General features: G+C 39.0%; 2 protein-coding genes across 14 annotated transcripts in view; one reads left to right on the top strand and one right to left on the bottom strand.

Annotated features, from left to right (window-relative positions):
- The window catches only part of LOC119118176 (neurexin-3b), a 146,864-nt gene that overhangs the window by 106,398 nt on the left and 22,735 nt on the right, over window positions 1-17,731 (top strand). For 8 of the 12 annotated variants that reach the window (XM_037244990.1, XM_037244984.1, XM_037244980.1 and 5 more), the window contains 2 exons: window positions 13,832-14,003; window positions 17,469-17,558. In XM_037244990.1, the coding sequence (XP_037100885.1) occupies window positions 13,832-14,003; window positions 17,469-17,558 (262 nt within the window). The remainder of the gene's footprint in view (window positions 1-13,831; window positions 14,004-17,468; window positions 17,559-17,731) is intronic. The other 4 variants (XM_037244991.1, XM_037244987.1, XM_037244988.1 and 1 more) reach the window with 1 other exon arrangement.
- Window positions 1,344-7,013, bottom strand: tp53 (tumor protein p53). Of its 2 annotated transcripts, none has more exons than XM_037244993.1 (11): window positions 6,868-7,013; window positions 5,738-5,821; window positions 5,599-5,659; window positions 5,341-5,520; window positions 4,010-4,184; window positions 3,355-3,467; window positions 3,180-3,289; window positions 2,976-3,100; window positions 2,824-2,909; window positions 2,680-2,750; window positions 1,344-1,864 (listed from the first exon to the last, which is right to left on the bottom strand). In XM_037244993.1, exons 2-11 carry the CDS (start codon window positions 5,803-5,805, stop codon window positions 1,768-1,770), a joined length of 1,086 nt encoding a protein of 361 aa, XP_037100888.1. In that variant the 5' UTR covers window positions 5,806-5,821; window positions 6,868-7,013; the 3' UTR covers window positions 1,344-1,767. The 2 variants fall into 2 exon arrangements, with proteins under 2 accessions (XP_037100888.1, XP_037100887.1); XM_037244992.1 differs by having other exon boundaries at window positions 5,738-5,805.

The following is a 17,731-nucleotide window of genomic DNA, read 5'->3' as shown; positions in this document are numbered from 1 at the left end:
TGACTCATTGCATTTGCCTCTCACTCAGAAAAAGCCTCCAAGGGAGCATTGTTTGTGCACCAATGCTGCCACTCAAGAAATAGCAAAACGGTGAACTCCATGATAATAAAATCACCAATGCTTCATGTCCATAACTCTAACTTAATAACGCAGAGAAAAGGCAATTAAGGAAGTTCGGAACACTCTCAAATTTAATAATTAAAATATTCGACCCTGTATTTCAAAAAGCCAAGGACAATGTAAAGATTGATCGATACGGCTTCCTTGTCAGTGTTCAGCACAAGCATAAATCTTCAGAGATACTTTGGTTCAATACTGCAAAATCTGCCTATTGATTTTCTGGACGACTGAGGTAGCCGCAGCCAGAATTTGAACCCAGCGAAAGTTTGTCGGTGTGTGTTTGTTCTTTTTCCCCCCCACAACAGTGATTTAGCATTGCTGATACAGAACAGGCAGACCTGGGAGAAATACACGTGTAAATTGGCGAATCATCAAATTACCTCTGAACATGGTTTATGGTTTACAATCAGGGGTGTCAAACTCATTTTTTTGGCGGGCCGCAAGTCATAGCTTCTTTCGGAGGGCCATTATGACTGTCAACCCAAATAAATGTATGAGCACCTCATATTATATACAGTAAAAGCTACAAAACAAACTGACAAATAACTCATTTTCAAATCAGATGAGTAAAAACTGGTCAAAAATTTAAAAGATATTATTAAAAGTGAAGACAATTTGCAATTCTAGTAATGACACACGAATTTGATGCACAATTTGTCTTCGCGGGCCACATAAAATGATGTGGTGGGCCGTATCTGGCCCCCGGGCCTTGAGTTTGACACCTGTGGTTTACATAAAGGAAAAGTCGTAGTCAGTTTCCTTCGGAGGGCCGTTATGAATGTCAACCCAAATACATAAATGTATGAACGTCTCATATTATATACAGTATAGGTTACACAATAACTTAAATTAGAGACTAGTAAGAACTGTTATTTTTTTTTAAAAAGATGAATGTTAATAAAAATGCTTTTTTTTTTAAAGGTGGAGACAATTTGCAATTTTAGTATTGACGCGAGTTGATGCACAATTTGTCTGCATCTTTTTGCGAAGCACCTTTGACCTTTTTGCAATTCTCGATGTTAAATTTAAGTACCGTAATTTTCGGACTATAAGTCGCACCGGAGTATAAGTCGCACCAGCCGTAAAATGCCCAAAAAAGTGAAAAAAACCATATATATGTATATAAATCGCTCCTGAGTATAAGTCGCACCCCCACCCAAACTATGAAAAAAAACCGCGACTTATAGTCCGAAAATTACGGTATGTAGACTTCAGACATAATGTAAAAACACCATATATGATATGATATCATTTAATGGAAAAACATGTTTGACAAAAGAGATCCTCCAAATGGGCACCTTAATCCATACCAGACTAAAGCAGTGGTCCCCAACTTTTTTTTTTTGAACTTCAAACCCGTCACGAACTGGCAACTATTCAGCAACTTAAGGCACTTTGATTTTTTTGATGAATCAATTTTGAAGGCAGTATTGATTCATTGGCCTGGGTGCGTTACCGATACCGGCCCGCGGCTTGGTGGTTGGGGACCACTTGACCACAGTATAAAATAATTGATGACACTCAAAATGAAATAAAACTAAAAGGAATGATTACATGAGACATAAAAAAAACAACAGTACAAATTAAAACTTTTGGATGATTGGGGTTTTTGCGGGGGGGGGGGGGGGGGGGGGGGGGGGCGGCTTTTCATTCGGAGTCACTGCGCTCTTCTTTCAGCATGAGTCGTTTCCCACTGGACGGCATGGGTGTGTCCTGGTCCACCACCGCATTTGGCTTGTTTTTTCTGCAAAGTTAAAATAAAAATACATATTTCTAACACCATATAGCGTTTGCGAGTTAAAGCAAATGGCAGGGGCTCTTGATTCAATTCAAAAAATCCTCCACAGCCTCACTCGGTAAACACATATATATATCACTTCTCGGCCAATCAGATAATGATGCTGATCATTTGAATCGGGTGTGGCATATGAAACATGTAGGAGACATTTTCAATTAATATTTTATAATGACGTGCGGTTAAATTATGTAATCAGTTTTTTTTTTACATCAAATTCAAATGCATTGGATTAAGCAATTCTGAGATAAATTATGAGCCATCATGTTAAGGCAAAAATTTGCATCGAAAAATAAAATAGTTTGCTGCTACATACAATCTCCATTTAAGAAAGACTGTTGAATATATTAGAAAGAAAAGCAAATGTTCATTTGTTATATTGTTTTATTGTTTGAAAAATCCTGGAGGTCCCTAGAAAAAGACAATTGTGCCACAAAATTAGAAAGTTGCTTCCCAAAGGAAGTCATTGATTTGGAAAATTGCTCCACAAAAATAATAAAATAAAACTTCCAGGTTTGACCGTGAAACTTTTTACGACTGTATGACCTGTCGTGTGGAATTGTACTTCGAAAATTGCTAATTAGTAAAACTGCGGTCAAATGTTTTGGTGCATTTATGTTGGTGTAACTAATGTGAATTTAATCTAGAGTCCTGCCAAATAAAGCCAGCTTTGGAACCTTCCAATATGACCTTACAACTTAAAAATTAAATAAAAATGCTCCATTGGAAAAGCCATGTGGCGTTATTTGAAGGACATGTCTTACCCTTTTTTGTCCTGCAGCTCCAGGCCCTCATTAAATTGTTTAAACAATTCATAACGGGCGCGTCCTCGAATCTGCAGGGAAATTATAGAATGTTTGCAAAATAGATAATAATGACGTTGAAATTTCAGCTTTGTGGTAACTTACTGGCAAATAAAAAATGTCCTCGTCGTCTTCCGCCACGCTGGAACTGGGTCTTTTAACCGGAGCGCTGGTCGCCGCTGTGGTGCTCTCTATGCACGAGAGTACAAAATGTTCAAGTCTCAAGAAGCTTTGTTTGACCCATTTTGAACACCTACTTCGTTTCTTAGTTTGCTTGGTGCCATTATTAGTCTTGCCGTGGTTGTCCTCTTCGGTTTTGCGATCCCGGCCGGGACATGCGCAAATGCGTACCTCAAAAGACCTGCGGCCCAAAATCAGCCCCCTGGGAAGAACGGAGAATAATAACGGCTGTAATGAATGAGGAATTGAGAGGATAGGGAGGGACATAGCCCAACACCAACTCGGAGGTCTCCAGAGTGAGAATTGTGAGGATTGGTCTTCGGTTCATCCCACCCATACAGGAGCTGTTGCACATGAAGCCGAGGAGGATAGTTGTCATCTCAGAGCCCAACTAAGAAACAAAGCACATTTTTATATGCATGAAAGTTATGGTTAAAGTTGAGACTTGTGACGCACCTGGGGGGGCTCGTAGGGAACGGTCACGCTCTGCCTCTTGGTGTACGGGTCCTCGGAATACTGCACCCTCTGGCTGCCTTCCATTCGGATCAGGTGGCTGCGGTATTCTGCGGCTAGATGATTTTTTTTTTTCACAAATCCATTTCACAGTTCAGTCTCTGTTATTTTTACTAATTATTAATCTAAAGTGTCAAACAAAATCGAGAGGAATTGCTTATTAGACACCTAATTTGTATGAAAAACTTGGCGGAAGCCTCAGAATTATGTCTCAAGATTAAAAGTCAAAATGAGCAGGAAATTCTCTATTGACGGTGGGCCTGTTTGTTAAAAATTGATGTCTAAAGGTAAAACACCAATCATGTTTCAGAGAAGTTTAAAGCAAAAAAAATAGGTTGCAGAGATTTACTATGGTATTCCAAATGGTTTTCAATTTTTTAATTAAATTATAATCATTTTTAAAATTTGATCCATAGTTAAGTTATAATTAAGCTACTTGATAATTTAACTCAATCCAACACTTATTATTTTACAAACATTGCTTTCCAACAAATTGCTTAGCATATTTAATTAGATGGATGAATAAAATAAATATCTTTACAATTTCCAATTTGGGAATAAAACATCTTAATTAGTTCAAGAAATTGCTGGGACGTACCATCCTGGTTCTGGTGGTGGGGGCATCGGCGTACCACGTCAGCCACGTGCTCCGTTTTCTTGTAGACCGCCATGGCTCTGAGGATAGCACCCGCCGGCGGTTCTTTGCCCACCAGAATTTCCACCGGGGTGGTCTTAGCCAGCTGGCAGAACAGCTTGTTGAGCATCGTGGAAAACTGACAGGAGACACACAACATATTGTTTTTACCATGCCATAGTCCATTTGAACCCTTTGTGTGCTGCAGATAGGAGGGGAACATGTCCCGTCATGTTCAGCTCCTGCTATTAAGTCCAAGATGGGAGTTGAGAGAGGGTGGGAACACTTGGGGTCAAATCAGCCTAACTTAAACAAAAAGGGCCAACCAGAACACTTTGTGATTGCGTCACAAGCATGCCATTGGCTCTCGTGTGAGAGAAAGCGAAGTAATTTGACAAGAATGAATGAAAAATCAAAGGCTGAATGAGTGAGAGAAACGAAAGAGCGGTTTGGAATGCATACCGAGGTAAGATTTTTAGTTTTATAAAAACGAGTTGTCCAATATGTTTCACATACTTAACTGTTGAATGTTAGTCTTCAAAACTAGCCTGTGTTAAGAATGGATTACGGACCTCGGCGGCAAACCTTTGTTTCACTCCACCACACTGTGCAGTGGAAGCGTCAAAGTAGAATGCCATTAAACTTCAAAATAAAAAGTGTTTATTTAAAAATACTGTGGGTATTACAAAATTCTTGTAAAATTAACATGTTTGAATGGAATTTTTAATATATATATATATATATATATATCGATTTGATAGATGCATTTTTTCCCCCATGCAGACTCACGTAGCAGTAGGCGTGAGCTGGGGGTAAAGAATTAATTCAAAAATTAATATAAAACGAATTTGTTTTACATTTGTATGCCAGAAATAGCATCAATAGAATTTATTTTAATTGTAGTGATTTTTAAAAAGAAAATTCAAAAGATTTTGGAATTTTTAAAATTAGTGTGACACCAAAATGAAAATTCTTGGCCAACCTGCCCAAAAAAGTCACACCAACCATAAAATAAAATAAAAAAAATAGCAAGTTCGGGTGTAAGCAATCATGTCATCAAGCAATTGTCTTGCAAATTATTTCGGCATTCGCACGTAATCCACTAACCTATTTTTCAAGTTTGAACACGTAGAGTGATAAATAAATAAAAATAAAAAAAAGTAAGAATGGTGCGGCGCCCAAACGTTCAAATCATAATTCAGCACTCTGTTGTGCAAACAAACACATACAATGGCTGATAGAAAATATTTATTATAATGTACTTTTAACCGTAGAGGTTTGAACCTGAAACTTACAGTAGATGTGACCGACTTGGCAGTTCCAGACTTCTGAAAGCGGAGTAGTAAGTCGTATTCCCCGGCATGGTCTGTTGTGACCGGCACAGTGGACGCCGGTGGGGGGACGCATTCGCTGGCGAGCTGCTCCACCGAAATGTCAAAGAGTTTCTCATCAAATTCCACTTGCGAGTCTCTGAGCTGTGTGAAGAGGGCCAAGAGTTTAAAAAAATAAAAAATACTTAAGTTTTACAAACAAGGAAAAAGTAGACCGAGCACCGGTATCTGCATGATGTCGGGTGACCTGTTATCCTCAACAGAATGAGCAGGGTTTCCCATGCTAGGTGTAGAAAGCAAAAAGTCTGTTTTCACATTGTCAAATATTAACTTTGAAGAATTCAAAAATACTAGTACTTACTAGGTTTGCCAGATATCACAGAATGTTTCCTGGGAATCCAGCAACAAGTCATCCATAGTTGACTCCATCTTTAATGACAAGAGACTAAGAAAATGAGTAAGATGGCATATAGAAATAACGATCCTATACTGATAATATTTTAGGTATTGTATAGTCCAAAAATATTACTGGAATATTTAAAACATATTGCGGTTTGTATCGTTGTCTGCAAAAACTACACAAACTAAATAGCCTTACCCCATCTAGTGGTCAACAGTGTGATTACGTGCAAAATAAACGGGCAGAATAAGATAATGTAGTTAGTAACTGTGCAAAAAATCTGCTACAAGTAGAAAGATGATTGAATGTCAACTCCTGTCTAGCCTCTTTGAAACTGGGATTTATTTACTTAAAAAACACTGTGATGTGCAAGATGTGTTTAAATATGTTGGTGCTGTAAATGCAACAAAAATCTGCTGAGGATGTTTTAGAAAGGACATTTTTATATCTCGGTGGTCTGGAGGAGGGTTACTGCAATTGCATAACATGTCAATTTAATGATACATGTGTATTCTGCAGAATGATGCCTCTGCTACGATTTAAGCATCTAAAAAATCATGTAAATTTTCAAACAAAACTAAGACAAATCAGGTGAAATCAAATTATTGTGGAGGAAAAAAAAAAAAAAGGGAGATTTTGTTTGTCCAACCTAAGGTACTTTAAGTGCGGAAGGATACCGTGAAATGATCAGTAAGGAAATAATCGTCATTAATGTTCATCGTTCGACAAGCTAGTTCAAGTTTATTTGTTATTCTGATAAAAACACTAAAATGGACTAAGGTGGAAAGTCAACAACAACAACAACGTGCTTTACCGAGGGCCTGGTAGCAGTCAAACAAACATCGAAATCGATCGATTGGGGGAAAAATCGCCCTCTACGACTGTAGGCGCTAAGCTTCGTTTTACCATTCATTGGATCGCTTGATGATCGCTTTTGAATCGGATTTAAATCACGGTGTAGCCGAGCAGGTTGAAGGAAAGCGGAACTGTTAGCATTGCTGGCTAACACGCGCTGCAGCTAAATGGGCGACACACTTTCCGCTAGAAACAAGTCGCTCATTTGAAAAACATATGATGGGTGATACACGTACCTGATATGGTATGGTTACCACTGAGTAGTCAAATAAGTCACTTAGTAAGTCGATTCGATTAGGAAAACGGATAGTAAAACGTTTTCATCGGACACCGTCCACAGGCTGTTTTGGGGATTCCCACCACAAATAAAGGGGCGGGTGTTTCTCCCTCGTGACCTTTATCGCGTGATATAATTGGTTGTGACCTATCTATTATTTTTATAAGAATATTTTACTAATAAATCATCCAATTAATATGAGGATTAATATTGAGTTTTGAAAACGTTTACATGTTTTAAATATACACTATATTTGGTGTTAGATAGGTGTCTTTTGTTTTTGCTACATTTATAATAACATCGTTTGTTAATGTAAATGGTATTCTAACAATTGAACATCTGATTTATATTTATATTAATACTTTTTATTTCATTTTGTAAAATGTATTGCGTAGTGTATAAATCATAGCTGCTAAAAATAGCCTCTAATTCTTTTAGTGTTTGTATTTCATTTATCTTATCAAATAAATGAGTTTATGCATCTATAATATTCTCTATCCTGTTCAGGGTCACAGTAGTCATCTGGAGCTTATCCTAAATGACATAAGGCAAACAAAACAAAACTTGTACCCAGGAATGATTGCCACTCAATCACAGGGCATTTATACAGTATAGAAGAAAAACAACCATTCTTAATATCCTCGAGTGGGAACTCAACCCACGCTGCCAGCACAAAATCAGCAAACACGGTGAAGCAGCATTTAGCTGTTATGCTGCACACAAATGGAATAACAGAAGTGAAGCTAGTCCCAAATGTAGATGCCGTTACAGGTTAAAAACGATTTCCCATACTTAATATAAAGATCTTTTGAAACATTATTTATTTTTCCTAAAATCTGGTTCTTGAAATCACCATCAATAACCAGGACACGATGCTTTTTCATTTATGTTTTTCCTTGTTTGAACATTTTGCACTCCAACCTGTTTACACGGATTACGTGCACAATCGCCACCATACGCGGCGTCACCACAATCAATCACTTTGAGCGCTTGATATAGCATTAATGGTATTTCTAATGACATTGGCATCTACTTGCATTGCAATCACATTTCATACCGCCTCTCTGCAGACTTTCTTGTTAAGTGGGAACGAGCCAAGCAGCAACGAACGCTATCTGCTCAGCCTTGTGATATGTGCTTATCTTCAGCACTTTCATTTTATGAACAAGAAAATTGCCTTTAAAAACGCCCGGTGCCTTATTACTTGTGAGCCAATTAATTTCATGACAAATAATTCCTTTTATGACACACTGAGTGAAAAAAAATAAAACCGCAGGAATAACTGACGAGGAAGGACAAGTACGCCCTGGAAGAATGTTGCGAAAAAGAACATAAATTGAAGTTTAGAGGAGGTATAGTTTGATGACCTGAAAATGTCTAACATAGTCACAAAATAGGCCACTTGAATGTATGTTCTTTGAATTAGAGTGACCTACATTCTCTCCAAAATATATGTTATTAGAGACGCTATTTACATAATCAAATATTGTTAATGCAAGTATTTTTCTCCTTTGCTTTTCAACATCAATGTGTGTGGGATCTTTTTATATATAATTTATCAGCAAGTCTGTCTGTAAATAATCCATCCTTTCACTTGTGTTTTCAAATTGATGTGGAACAAATTCATAACAAAAGTGATACGTTTAGACAGCTGCTGAGATGTGCCATGCTGTTCACCAGGAGGGACTCTGATAGGTTCATTCCACATACTGTAGTGTCACCAACTCTTCACACTTGAAAAAATATACATGTTAAATGAATATAATCTATTTAAATTGCAGATATCATTCACCTTTGAAACTGCTAGATTAAAATATGGACCGACACAGGAATTTGACCCAACTTTGGGTTGGTTTGCAAAAATCACAACCATTTGTTGTGTTGTTTTGTACAAACAAATGTGTGCAATTTTGAACTAGAATTGGATATTTAACCCAAAATTTTTAAGGGTGTAACATGAAGAGCAAGCCAACTTTAAATAATACGTTTACGTACATTAACAAGTCATCAGGGCGATGACTTGAATGCAGCTTTAAAGCAAGGGATTCCTTTATGAATATGAAATAATGTAAATAGATGCAAAGTGAAACTTGGCCCGCTGACCAGCGTCATGCTGGCACAACCGCCTAGCTGCACAGCGATGCCGTATGGTGCTCAGATTGGCGTGTGGGCATTCGCCACAGGAGAAGCAAGTCAGCCTATGCTGCTGCTTTACATCCATTTAGGCTTAATGCGATGAGATGAAGGAGGCGATGACTAAGCACAAATAATGCAATGAGTTACATTTAAAAAAATATGCTACACATAATTTTTGACATTACATTAAAGTCTCTTCTGTGCAGCAGCAGTGCTTAACCGCAAATTGATGTTATCTCCAAAAGCCTTCAAATAAATTAATTTCAAATCAAAATAAAATGATTCTCATCTCCAGCGCACTATAGACGACAAATTGAAACGGAAGGAAGGAAGAAAAAAAAGTTCAAAGGATTGTGTTGGAGTGTCTGTTTCAATTCTCTGTACATTACCTCAGAGAACTCCTCCTCCCTATCATCATTTCCCCTCCACTTGTGCCGTATTTTCCGCAATATAAGGCACACCGGATTATAAGGCGCACCTTCAATGAATGGCCCATTTTAAAACTTTGTCCATATATAAAGCGCACCGGATTATAAGGCGCACCTTCAATGAATGGCCCATTTTCAAACTTTGTCCATATATAAGATATATACATTTGGCCCGCGGGCCGGACTTTGGATACGCCTGCTGTAGTGGCTCAATATTGGTCCATATATAAGGCGCACCTGATTAAAAGGCGCACAGTCGGCTTTTGAGAAAAGGTTTTTAGGTGCGCCTTATAGTGCGGAAAATACGGTACATTCATCTTTGCAACCTGCTTTTTCTCTGACAATCACATCATTTCTTTTTTGGTTCAATAGAATACTGTACAGTAATTGTCAAATTTTAGCGCGTGTTGAAAAGGATGATGCTTTGCTGCCGAGGCGCTAATTGGAAGGATGGTGATGGTAATTTAAAAAAGAGGCAAATTATACTGAGATTGAGCTCAGGCATTTATAGGCTCATGAAAAGATAAAGCATGTGCACACTTTTCTAAGTGTATAAAAATATAATACACAGTTTGGGAACAAACCTTGAGGCAAACAAACATGGCTGCAAAGGACAAAAATTGCAAGATGAAGTAAATTGCACTTGAAATCTTTGGCAGACTCCACAAGCAAAGTTTCTTCAAGGACTTCACTTGCAGCCAAGACACGTACAGTAAAGTAAGTTAATGCGGATTAAGATCGGCGCACAGTCACTACTGGAATGTTCCAAAAAGGCTGAGAGTGATAATGTAGCGCTGGAGAGGGCTCTGCTCTAACACTGATAAATGTTTTCACCAGGCGGTCCGCCATTAGTGTCAGAGCAAGTTACAGCCACAAGAGCAGACAAACAGGAAATGAAGAGAGAATGGCTGTAAATAATTGATAAGGCTGACCCTGTGTGATTCATATTCGGTGGCGCAGGATCAAAGAGCGAGCCTCTCGCTTTTGACATTGAGCCCGAGTGCACGAGTCAAAGCCATTACCGATGCTTGCTTGTGTTTGTATTAAAAATGCAATAATTCTTGCTCCTCAATCTGAGCTAACACTAGCTGGCACCCCGGGCGCTGACGTTATTGTCGCTCGAAGGTTACCTAACAGCTAAGTAAAGTCGAGTTGGAGGTGCTCTCTGGCGTGCTCATGTTGGTTCTTTTAGGTGTGTTGAATATTTTAGAGGCAGCAAAACCTGGGCGCCTGCTGTCCTCACATCAAATGTTGTAGCTCTCCAGACAATTACTGAATGAATGTTTGAAATTCGGAATCAATCATTCATGTGAGAAGTGCTTATTTTAATAGTGCATATGATGTAAAGCCATGTTAGTTCGAATTAATCACTGTTTGCGTAAAATGGGCCTACCAAGCTCCCACTTTGAGATCTTAAATGGAGCAATATTGTAAAGTTCAATATTTGGTGTTCCCATTTTTTGTGTCTTGTCTTTGCCAAAATGATTCCCTGATTTATTTAATGCATGCCCTTGTATGATTTTATACCATTTGTTTCAATAGCACTAACATTCTATTGGGCTTTGAATAAATATCATATTTCACCTATATTATTGCTACTTTCTTGAATGCATTTTGAATGGATCTTAGAATTCATTCATTCATTTCATATCTCCCCAAGGTTTTCATAATTAAGGCTGTTATATTTTAAATATTGAACACAGACAGGCTCTTAGTGTAAATGACCTTTTCGCTTTTGTCAATTCGGACGACATCAATTCAAGGATGTAAAAACACAATATGGCGGCCCGATGTGTCTGTGGTGTTGTTCGTCGATTGCGCAATATAGCGCACCGCTGTTCATTCTATGAATCACCTCTGTCAATTAGTCAAGATGAATAGTTTTAACACTGCGAAGGCCGCCAAGTTCATCAATCCAACTGTGCTGCACTTTGTCTGAGCTTGTCCGGTTTATTGATTAGACTTCCACTGCCTGCGTTATCCGGTTATGATGGCCCCTGACCACACAAGCTTATACTTGGGAGGTTCTGGCTGTATATGTAACCCAAACTCTTCCTCCTGGGACGTTTGAATGTTCACGTTCTTGATATCACATCTTCCTTCCTGCCCACTAGAGACTTAATATAGATCCACTGGAGTCATCCCGCTACAACTCATACCAGATTTCAATCTAGGTTTGATTGCAATGCAATACCTTTTGGAGTTGGGGGAGAGGTGTGTGTGTTGGGGGGGCGAGTTTAATAACATGCTTTTGACCTTAAAGTCCATCAATCCATGGTCTCCTTGAGGATATCCGGCATGTACTCTAGTGATCACTACTTCTTCGTGTTGTCAGCTTTTCACCGCCGCAAAAAAAGCAACTATCAGTTGTGTATCAGGGTTTGTGGCTTTGCACAAAGGTCCATTCAGTGAGTTGGGGGGGATGGACTCCATTGTGTGCAGCTCATCCCTGTGCAGTGGCTGTCTGCTAAAAGCTGAGATGGCTGTCTGAAGGATCGGCCAGCGCAGCTTTAACTGATCTTCTCTTTCTCACTCCGCCCGCGGCACTCCATGTGTCGGAGGCATTGATCGCCATTGAATTGGATTGCGCCGGGCCTGATTACTAATGACAGTGTGTGTCGGGTCACGTGGGACCACCGAGGCTTCTTGTGCCAACAAGTCAGAGCCAGCTCAAAGCAGTCCGATGTCGGATTTACTCACTGGAATTACATGTCAGTGTTTGTTACGCGGAGTATAACAGGCTAATGCAAACACTCACTGGTGGTCACAATATTAGACACACATGACAATATAAACAATCCGTCATTGTTATCGTTAGCATTATTAATCGTTCGTAGCTAAAACTTTCCCAACTTTTCTCCTTCCAAAGTTACTAGCTAAGCTGATGTTTTCTGTTTGTTTGCAAACCTTTTTAGTTTGTCCTTGCCCTACGTTGGCTTGATTAGCGGCCATCATCTTTTCCACTAAAAGGAACAAAAGACTTTGCTCTTGAGACAATGAAGTTCTGGCCCAGCGTTCTAGCGACGGGCCAATAAAAAGTGTAATTGGATCTGTCAATCAAACATTGGTGCAGTGTGGGAGGGCAGAGGTGTGGGAGTGGGACAGACCACTCAGTAAATGAGAAGGATGCAAAGACTGAGCTTTTTTCCTTTAAGCACAATTTGCTTTTATTGTCCGCATGTGTCCATTTCTGTAGATAGAACCACTGCTCAAATTAAAAATCCATTTACAATCTCACTGACATCTTTTTCCATTATTACTTAATCTCGAGATAGAAGAAAAGCTCCGTCATGCCTTGCATTAGGATTGTGACAGCACTGTAATAACATGTCATCCTCTTCTTCATAAATGGAGTAGTATTGTTTAGATTTGAAGTACGATCGAGGTATTAAATGTACTGTTGGTCTCTGCACTTTGAAGATTTAGTGCCTTTAACTGTGTACCGTATTTTCCGCACTATAAGGCGCACCTAAAAACCTCAAATTTTCTCAAAAGCCGACAGTGCGCCTTATAATCAGGCGCGCCTTATATATGGACCAATATTGAGCCACTACAGCAGGCGTGTTCAAAGTCCGGCCCGCGGGCCAAATGTATATATCTTATATATGGACAAACTTTTAAAATTGGCCATTCATTGAAGGTGTGCCTTATAATCCGGTGCGCTTTATATATGGACAAAGTTTTAAAATGACCCATTCATTGAAGGTGCGCCTTATAATCCGGTGCGCCTTGTAGTGCGGAAAATACGGTACTTCAAATGATTTCTGTCTGTCTGATTGATCTCAACTTCTGCAAATTATGTGTAAAACTAAAACTATGTGTGCAATACTATTTTTTCTTTCGATTAGCTAGTATGAAAAATAATTGACTTCCTTTCTTACTGTAAGTGACAGTTCATTTTAACTACCAGATGGTTATAATATCATATTAGACACTGATATAAGAGGAGGTAAAGCCTAATGGACTCTAATGGTTAGATATATGGAACGTTGGCCTCATTAAATACCAAAGAGCATTCAACATTAAATAGGGGTCGGCGGGTTTAAGTGTTATGTCATTTTAAATTGTGACATGTACCTTTAGTGCAGCTTAATATTGTCGGGGTCTGCTTGGCAGCAGTTAGCCACTCCGAAACAGGGTCCCTGTGGATCAGTTAACATGTGTCTGCCCCTTTGTAGAATTTTTTTTTTTTTTTGTCATGAGAAACGGTCCCTTAGCTTCTGACTTCTAAAAGGATGTAATTAAACAAAGATTCCCAGCAGGGGATGAAAACAAAACCACCTGCCTCTGGAACATATTTTTGTACAGAGTGGTCAATAGTTTGTTGATCATTTCTCCACCCTTCTGATTCTTTTCCAGGAGCAAGGGAAAGTCGGTGTGACCTTCAACATTGGGACGGTGGACATCAGTGTTAAGGAGCTTACGACAGCGGTAAATGATGGCAAATACCATTTGGTTCGATTCACCAGGAATGGAGGAAATGCCACATTACAGGTGGACAACTGGCCAATCAATGAGCACTTTCCTTCAGGTATGCTCTACTTTATTTATGGTCGTTCCTTCATGGCTTAGTGGAGGTTTATTCATTTTCAATCACTGGACGCCACCTATCAACATGCAACTTACCCTTTCCTTGTAAAATGCAATAAGCAGACTTTGGGGTTTTATTGTATCGTATGTCCAAATCATATTCCGAGCATTTCCAGCGCAACATATAACCAAATCATTTCAGGAATGGGACTGAAAGACTCCATGAGCGAGCAAGGCGATAGCAGTAGACGTTAGAAGTTGCCTTTAGGTCAGATAAAGCAGCTGTCTGGGTCTATCGTAATGGGAGCGGCATGATCACAGAATACGAACAGGGTCATCAAATAGCGGTCCCAAAGGCTCTGGCTTTTCTGTGATGAGGATCTGTGAAGTTCTCCTCAGCTTGCAAGATGGATAAAAATGAGAGTGAAGGCAGATTTAAGGACATCTGTTAAACTAAATTGAGTTGTAACATAACAACAAGAGTAAACAAGTTTATCCTTTGTCTGCTTGTAATCGCAACATGCTTCGAGCAATTTCCCAGTCGCGTGCCGTCACCACCAACTGGGCCCCATCCTCCCTTGGCGTGACCTGGCACACTGTTTGTAGTTTGGTTCAGTGCCATGCAGGTGATGTTAATTCCTTCTGTCGCTCGCTTTCTTTTTGCCATTGGCTGTCCTCCGGTTTTCTTCGACCAGATAGATTGGTCTTAGGTCTTAGTCACAGCATTGCAGCATGCCTTTTTGGGTTGAACCAATTAATGAGTACGAGTCATCACCACATCGGTTCAGCTGTTCCTCAGTTCCATTTTCAACAGCCATTAATTTGTCAGAGCCGTTTGACCCCCACCAACCTTCTTAATTATCTCAAAGTGCCCTCCGTGTCAATGCACTGTGGTTGTTTTCCAACACCTCTCAATATTCCATTAAATGCCCACTCAGAGAGGCTGATGAACGTTTGTCAGTCGGACTTCACATGGAAAAAAACACCGCCAAAGACGTTAATCCTTTAATCGTTAAAATCATCCAAGTGCTCAAATTGATATTCTCCACCTCAATGCATTGTAATTTATTTTCTTTCTTTGGCACAGGTCCTTTGTGGAACAGTCACTGATAGTAATTACACAGCTAGTGATTGATTCTTTTCTTGCCTTTATTCGTTGTAAAAGCATCTCTTGAGTAGTTACATGTTGTGATGCAACGTCATCGATTGACATTCTGTGTTAAACGCGAAGGCGGCAGGCTCCACGGGGTGCTGGGGGATGCTCGACAAACTCTTACCAGATGGTGGGCCTGCCTCTTCTCCCTGGTTGGAAATAGAGGACAGAGGTGTTTTCTTGTCATAGTAAAGTTTTTGCTTTCAAGATGATCTCGTGTTAATTGGATATCACATCGGCGTTTGCATAAAGTGGATTTCAGATTGGGCTAAATTCAAAGAAAAAAAAGTGTATATAGGATGATTTAAAAACGGCAATAGAGAAATCATACAACCAAAGAAAAATATTTAGCTGAGATATGCAAGGGTGGCTGATTGCACTCAAAGCAGAAAGTGAAGGAAATAGATGCGATGCACAGCAGAATGGATGATTGACTGTAGAGTTCCAAATAGAGAAAAGAAAAAGAGAAAGTGAAGGTATCGTTAAAATAAGGTATGGTTGGGCGTTACGATGTGTTTATATCCGATGGTGGCAAATATCCAGCTTTAGACAGGACCACAGTTCATCAAATGTGCTCATCTTCCCCAAATGGACAGAATGCCTAAAGCCTGTCACAGAGGCCATTTTTCACCATTTTGATGGAACCTCTGTGAAATGATGGAGCAAGCTCGGAACCAAACCTACAACACATGGCACTTTTCAAACATCTATGTTTGCTGAAATATTTGTATTAAAAAAACAACAACAAATAAACAGGTGAAACATCCATAATTTTAATTAACCTTGAACGTTTTAATAGTTACCACTTATGCAATTACTTAGCATTAGACTCCCCATTCACAATCTATTCACAGGACTCATTCTTAGCCACTCTGTAACAAAGGCCCATTTTTATTCGCAAGGTTTGTCCAATTCTCAAATGACCAAATAGAAATTGTCCTCATTAGCAGGACAATTATCGTGTGCCATATTCAATCCAAGTGGAACTATCGCTTCATTAATCTACCAGAACAATATTGGAGGACGTTACACCTATATTGAAACATTAGCAATGTGTGGCAAGCCTTCACTGATTTGTTCCAATAGTGTGAAGAGCAACCTGTCCTCTTTTAAGAAGTAATTTAGCTTTAAATTATCACCCGTTTGAGTTAATTTGTACACCTTTTTATTCCTGGTGACTGATCATCAGAAAAGGCACTGACACAGTATGAGGATGACCAAATTCCAAGTACTGTATTTTCCGCACTATAAGGCGCACCGGATTATAAGGCGCACCTTCAATGAATGGGCCATTTCAAAACTTTGTCCATATATAAAGCGCACCGGATTATAAGGCGCATAGGATAAATAACTCAACGTGGCTCAAACGTTAATGCACTCACAATATAGTAACACTTGAAATAGTGAAAACAATAACAATATATCAATAACACAACGTTGCTCAAACGTTAATGTCACACAACACACAAAATAAACACGTAAAGCTTACTTTAATAAACTAGTCCTCATCCATGAATCCATATTGGTCCATATATAAGGCGCACCGGATTATAAGGCGCACTTTTGAGAAAATTGGAGGTTTTTAGGTGCGCCTTATAGTGCGAAAAATACGGAAGCTCAAAATACTATCAACTGGGAACTTATTTTTGGCGGATCTATGATATGACCAAAGCAGAAACTGTCTTTCTGTTTCCAATCATGTTCCTTGGAACACCTTCCCGCCTGGTTACTCTCTGATTGACAACACAGATCCATTCGTGTTTCTGCTAGCTTCCAAAATGCTTCTGTCGGGTGACAGCCCAAGCTAGCGGCATAGCTGTCATTTCTTGGAGTTGACAGAATACTTTGCAATTTAATAACAAGATTTCTACACCTGTTTGAAAACAGTTTTTCCAAAACATGTTTTGGTAATATGGTATTTTTTTTTGGTTTCTGATGATGATTAATGTGTGGCCAGAGAGATTTAAAAGCAGGTGGTGTCCAGTGGGAGTTACCTCCAATTAGCTTCAGAAGATTGTTTATGGATGTCTACCTATTTAACTGCTGTTTGTCTTCTTTTCCAGATGTATTTTGTGATTTCCTAATACATACTTTATTCTTGCAGGTTAATCAAATCTCTGTGAATGTATTTTCATCTGATGTGGAATTTTTTAATGTAAATTAAAAAAATAATAACAATCAAAAGATACCTGGTTAAAACAGCATAAATATTTTATAAAAATAAAAATAAACAAAGATAAAATTCTTCTAAACCACTGTATAAATGTGTTTTGTGTTTTGCCAACCCTTTCAAACTGTTTGTTAAACTTTAAGGCAACAGCGACATTGAGCGCATTCAAATGGCAAATAAGAAAATCCCATTCAAATATACCCGGCCAGTAGAAGATTGGCTTCAGGAGAAAGGTAACCCTCTACCCAACTTCTCCAGTGCACATTTTTGATTTGCTCCCATTCCATCAGCTTGTTCCCGACTTCAGAGAATGGAAAACCATCCCTTAAACCCTTTAAAAACATGTAAAATATTGAATTTCATTTTTTTTTTTGCCATTTCCTCCATTTTTGAGTTAGCTCTCATT

Source organism: Syngnathus acus, chromosome 24, assembly GCF_901709675.1.
Source record: "Syngnathus acus chromosome 24, fSynAcu1.2, whole genome shotgun sequence".
Classification (NCBI taxonomy): domain Eukaryota; kingdom Metazoa; phylum Chordata; class Actinopteri; order Syngnathiformes; family Syngnathidae; genus Syngnathus; species Syngnathus acus.
Note: the sequence above shows the minus strand (reverse complement) of the source record. Positions and strands in the feature narration are given on the sequence as shown.

Bases quoted from the DNA above. Each gene is read 5' to 3' on its own strand.
- tp53 (XM_037244993.1), bottom strand. From the start codon at position 5,805: ATGGAGTCAACTATGGATGACTTGTTGCTGGATTCCCAGGAAACATTC. The intron at 4,185-5,340 runs GTAAGTTTCAGG...GTCTCCTGTCAG, and splicing joins CCAAGTCGGTCACATCTACT to TTTTCCACGATGCTCAACAA. The intron at 3,101-3,179 runs GTTGGTGTTGGG...CGTTCTTCCCAG, and splicing joins CTCACTCTGGAGACCTCCGA to GGGGCTGATTTTGGGCCGCA.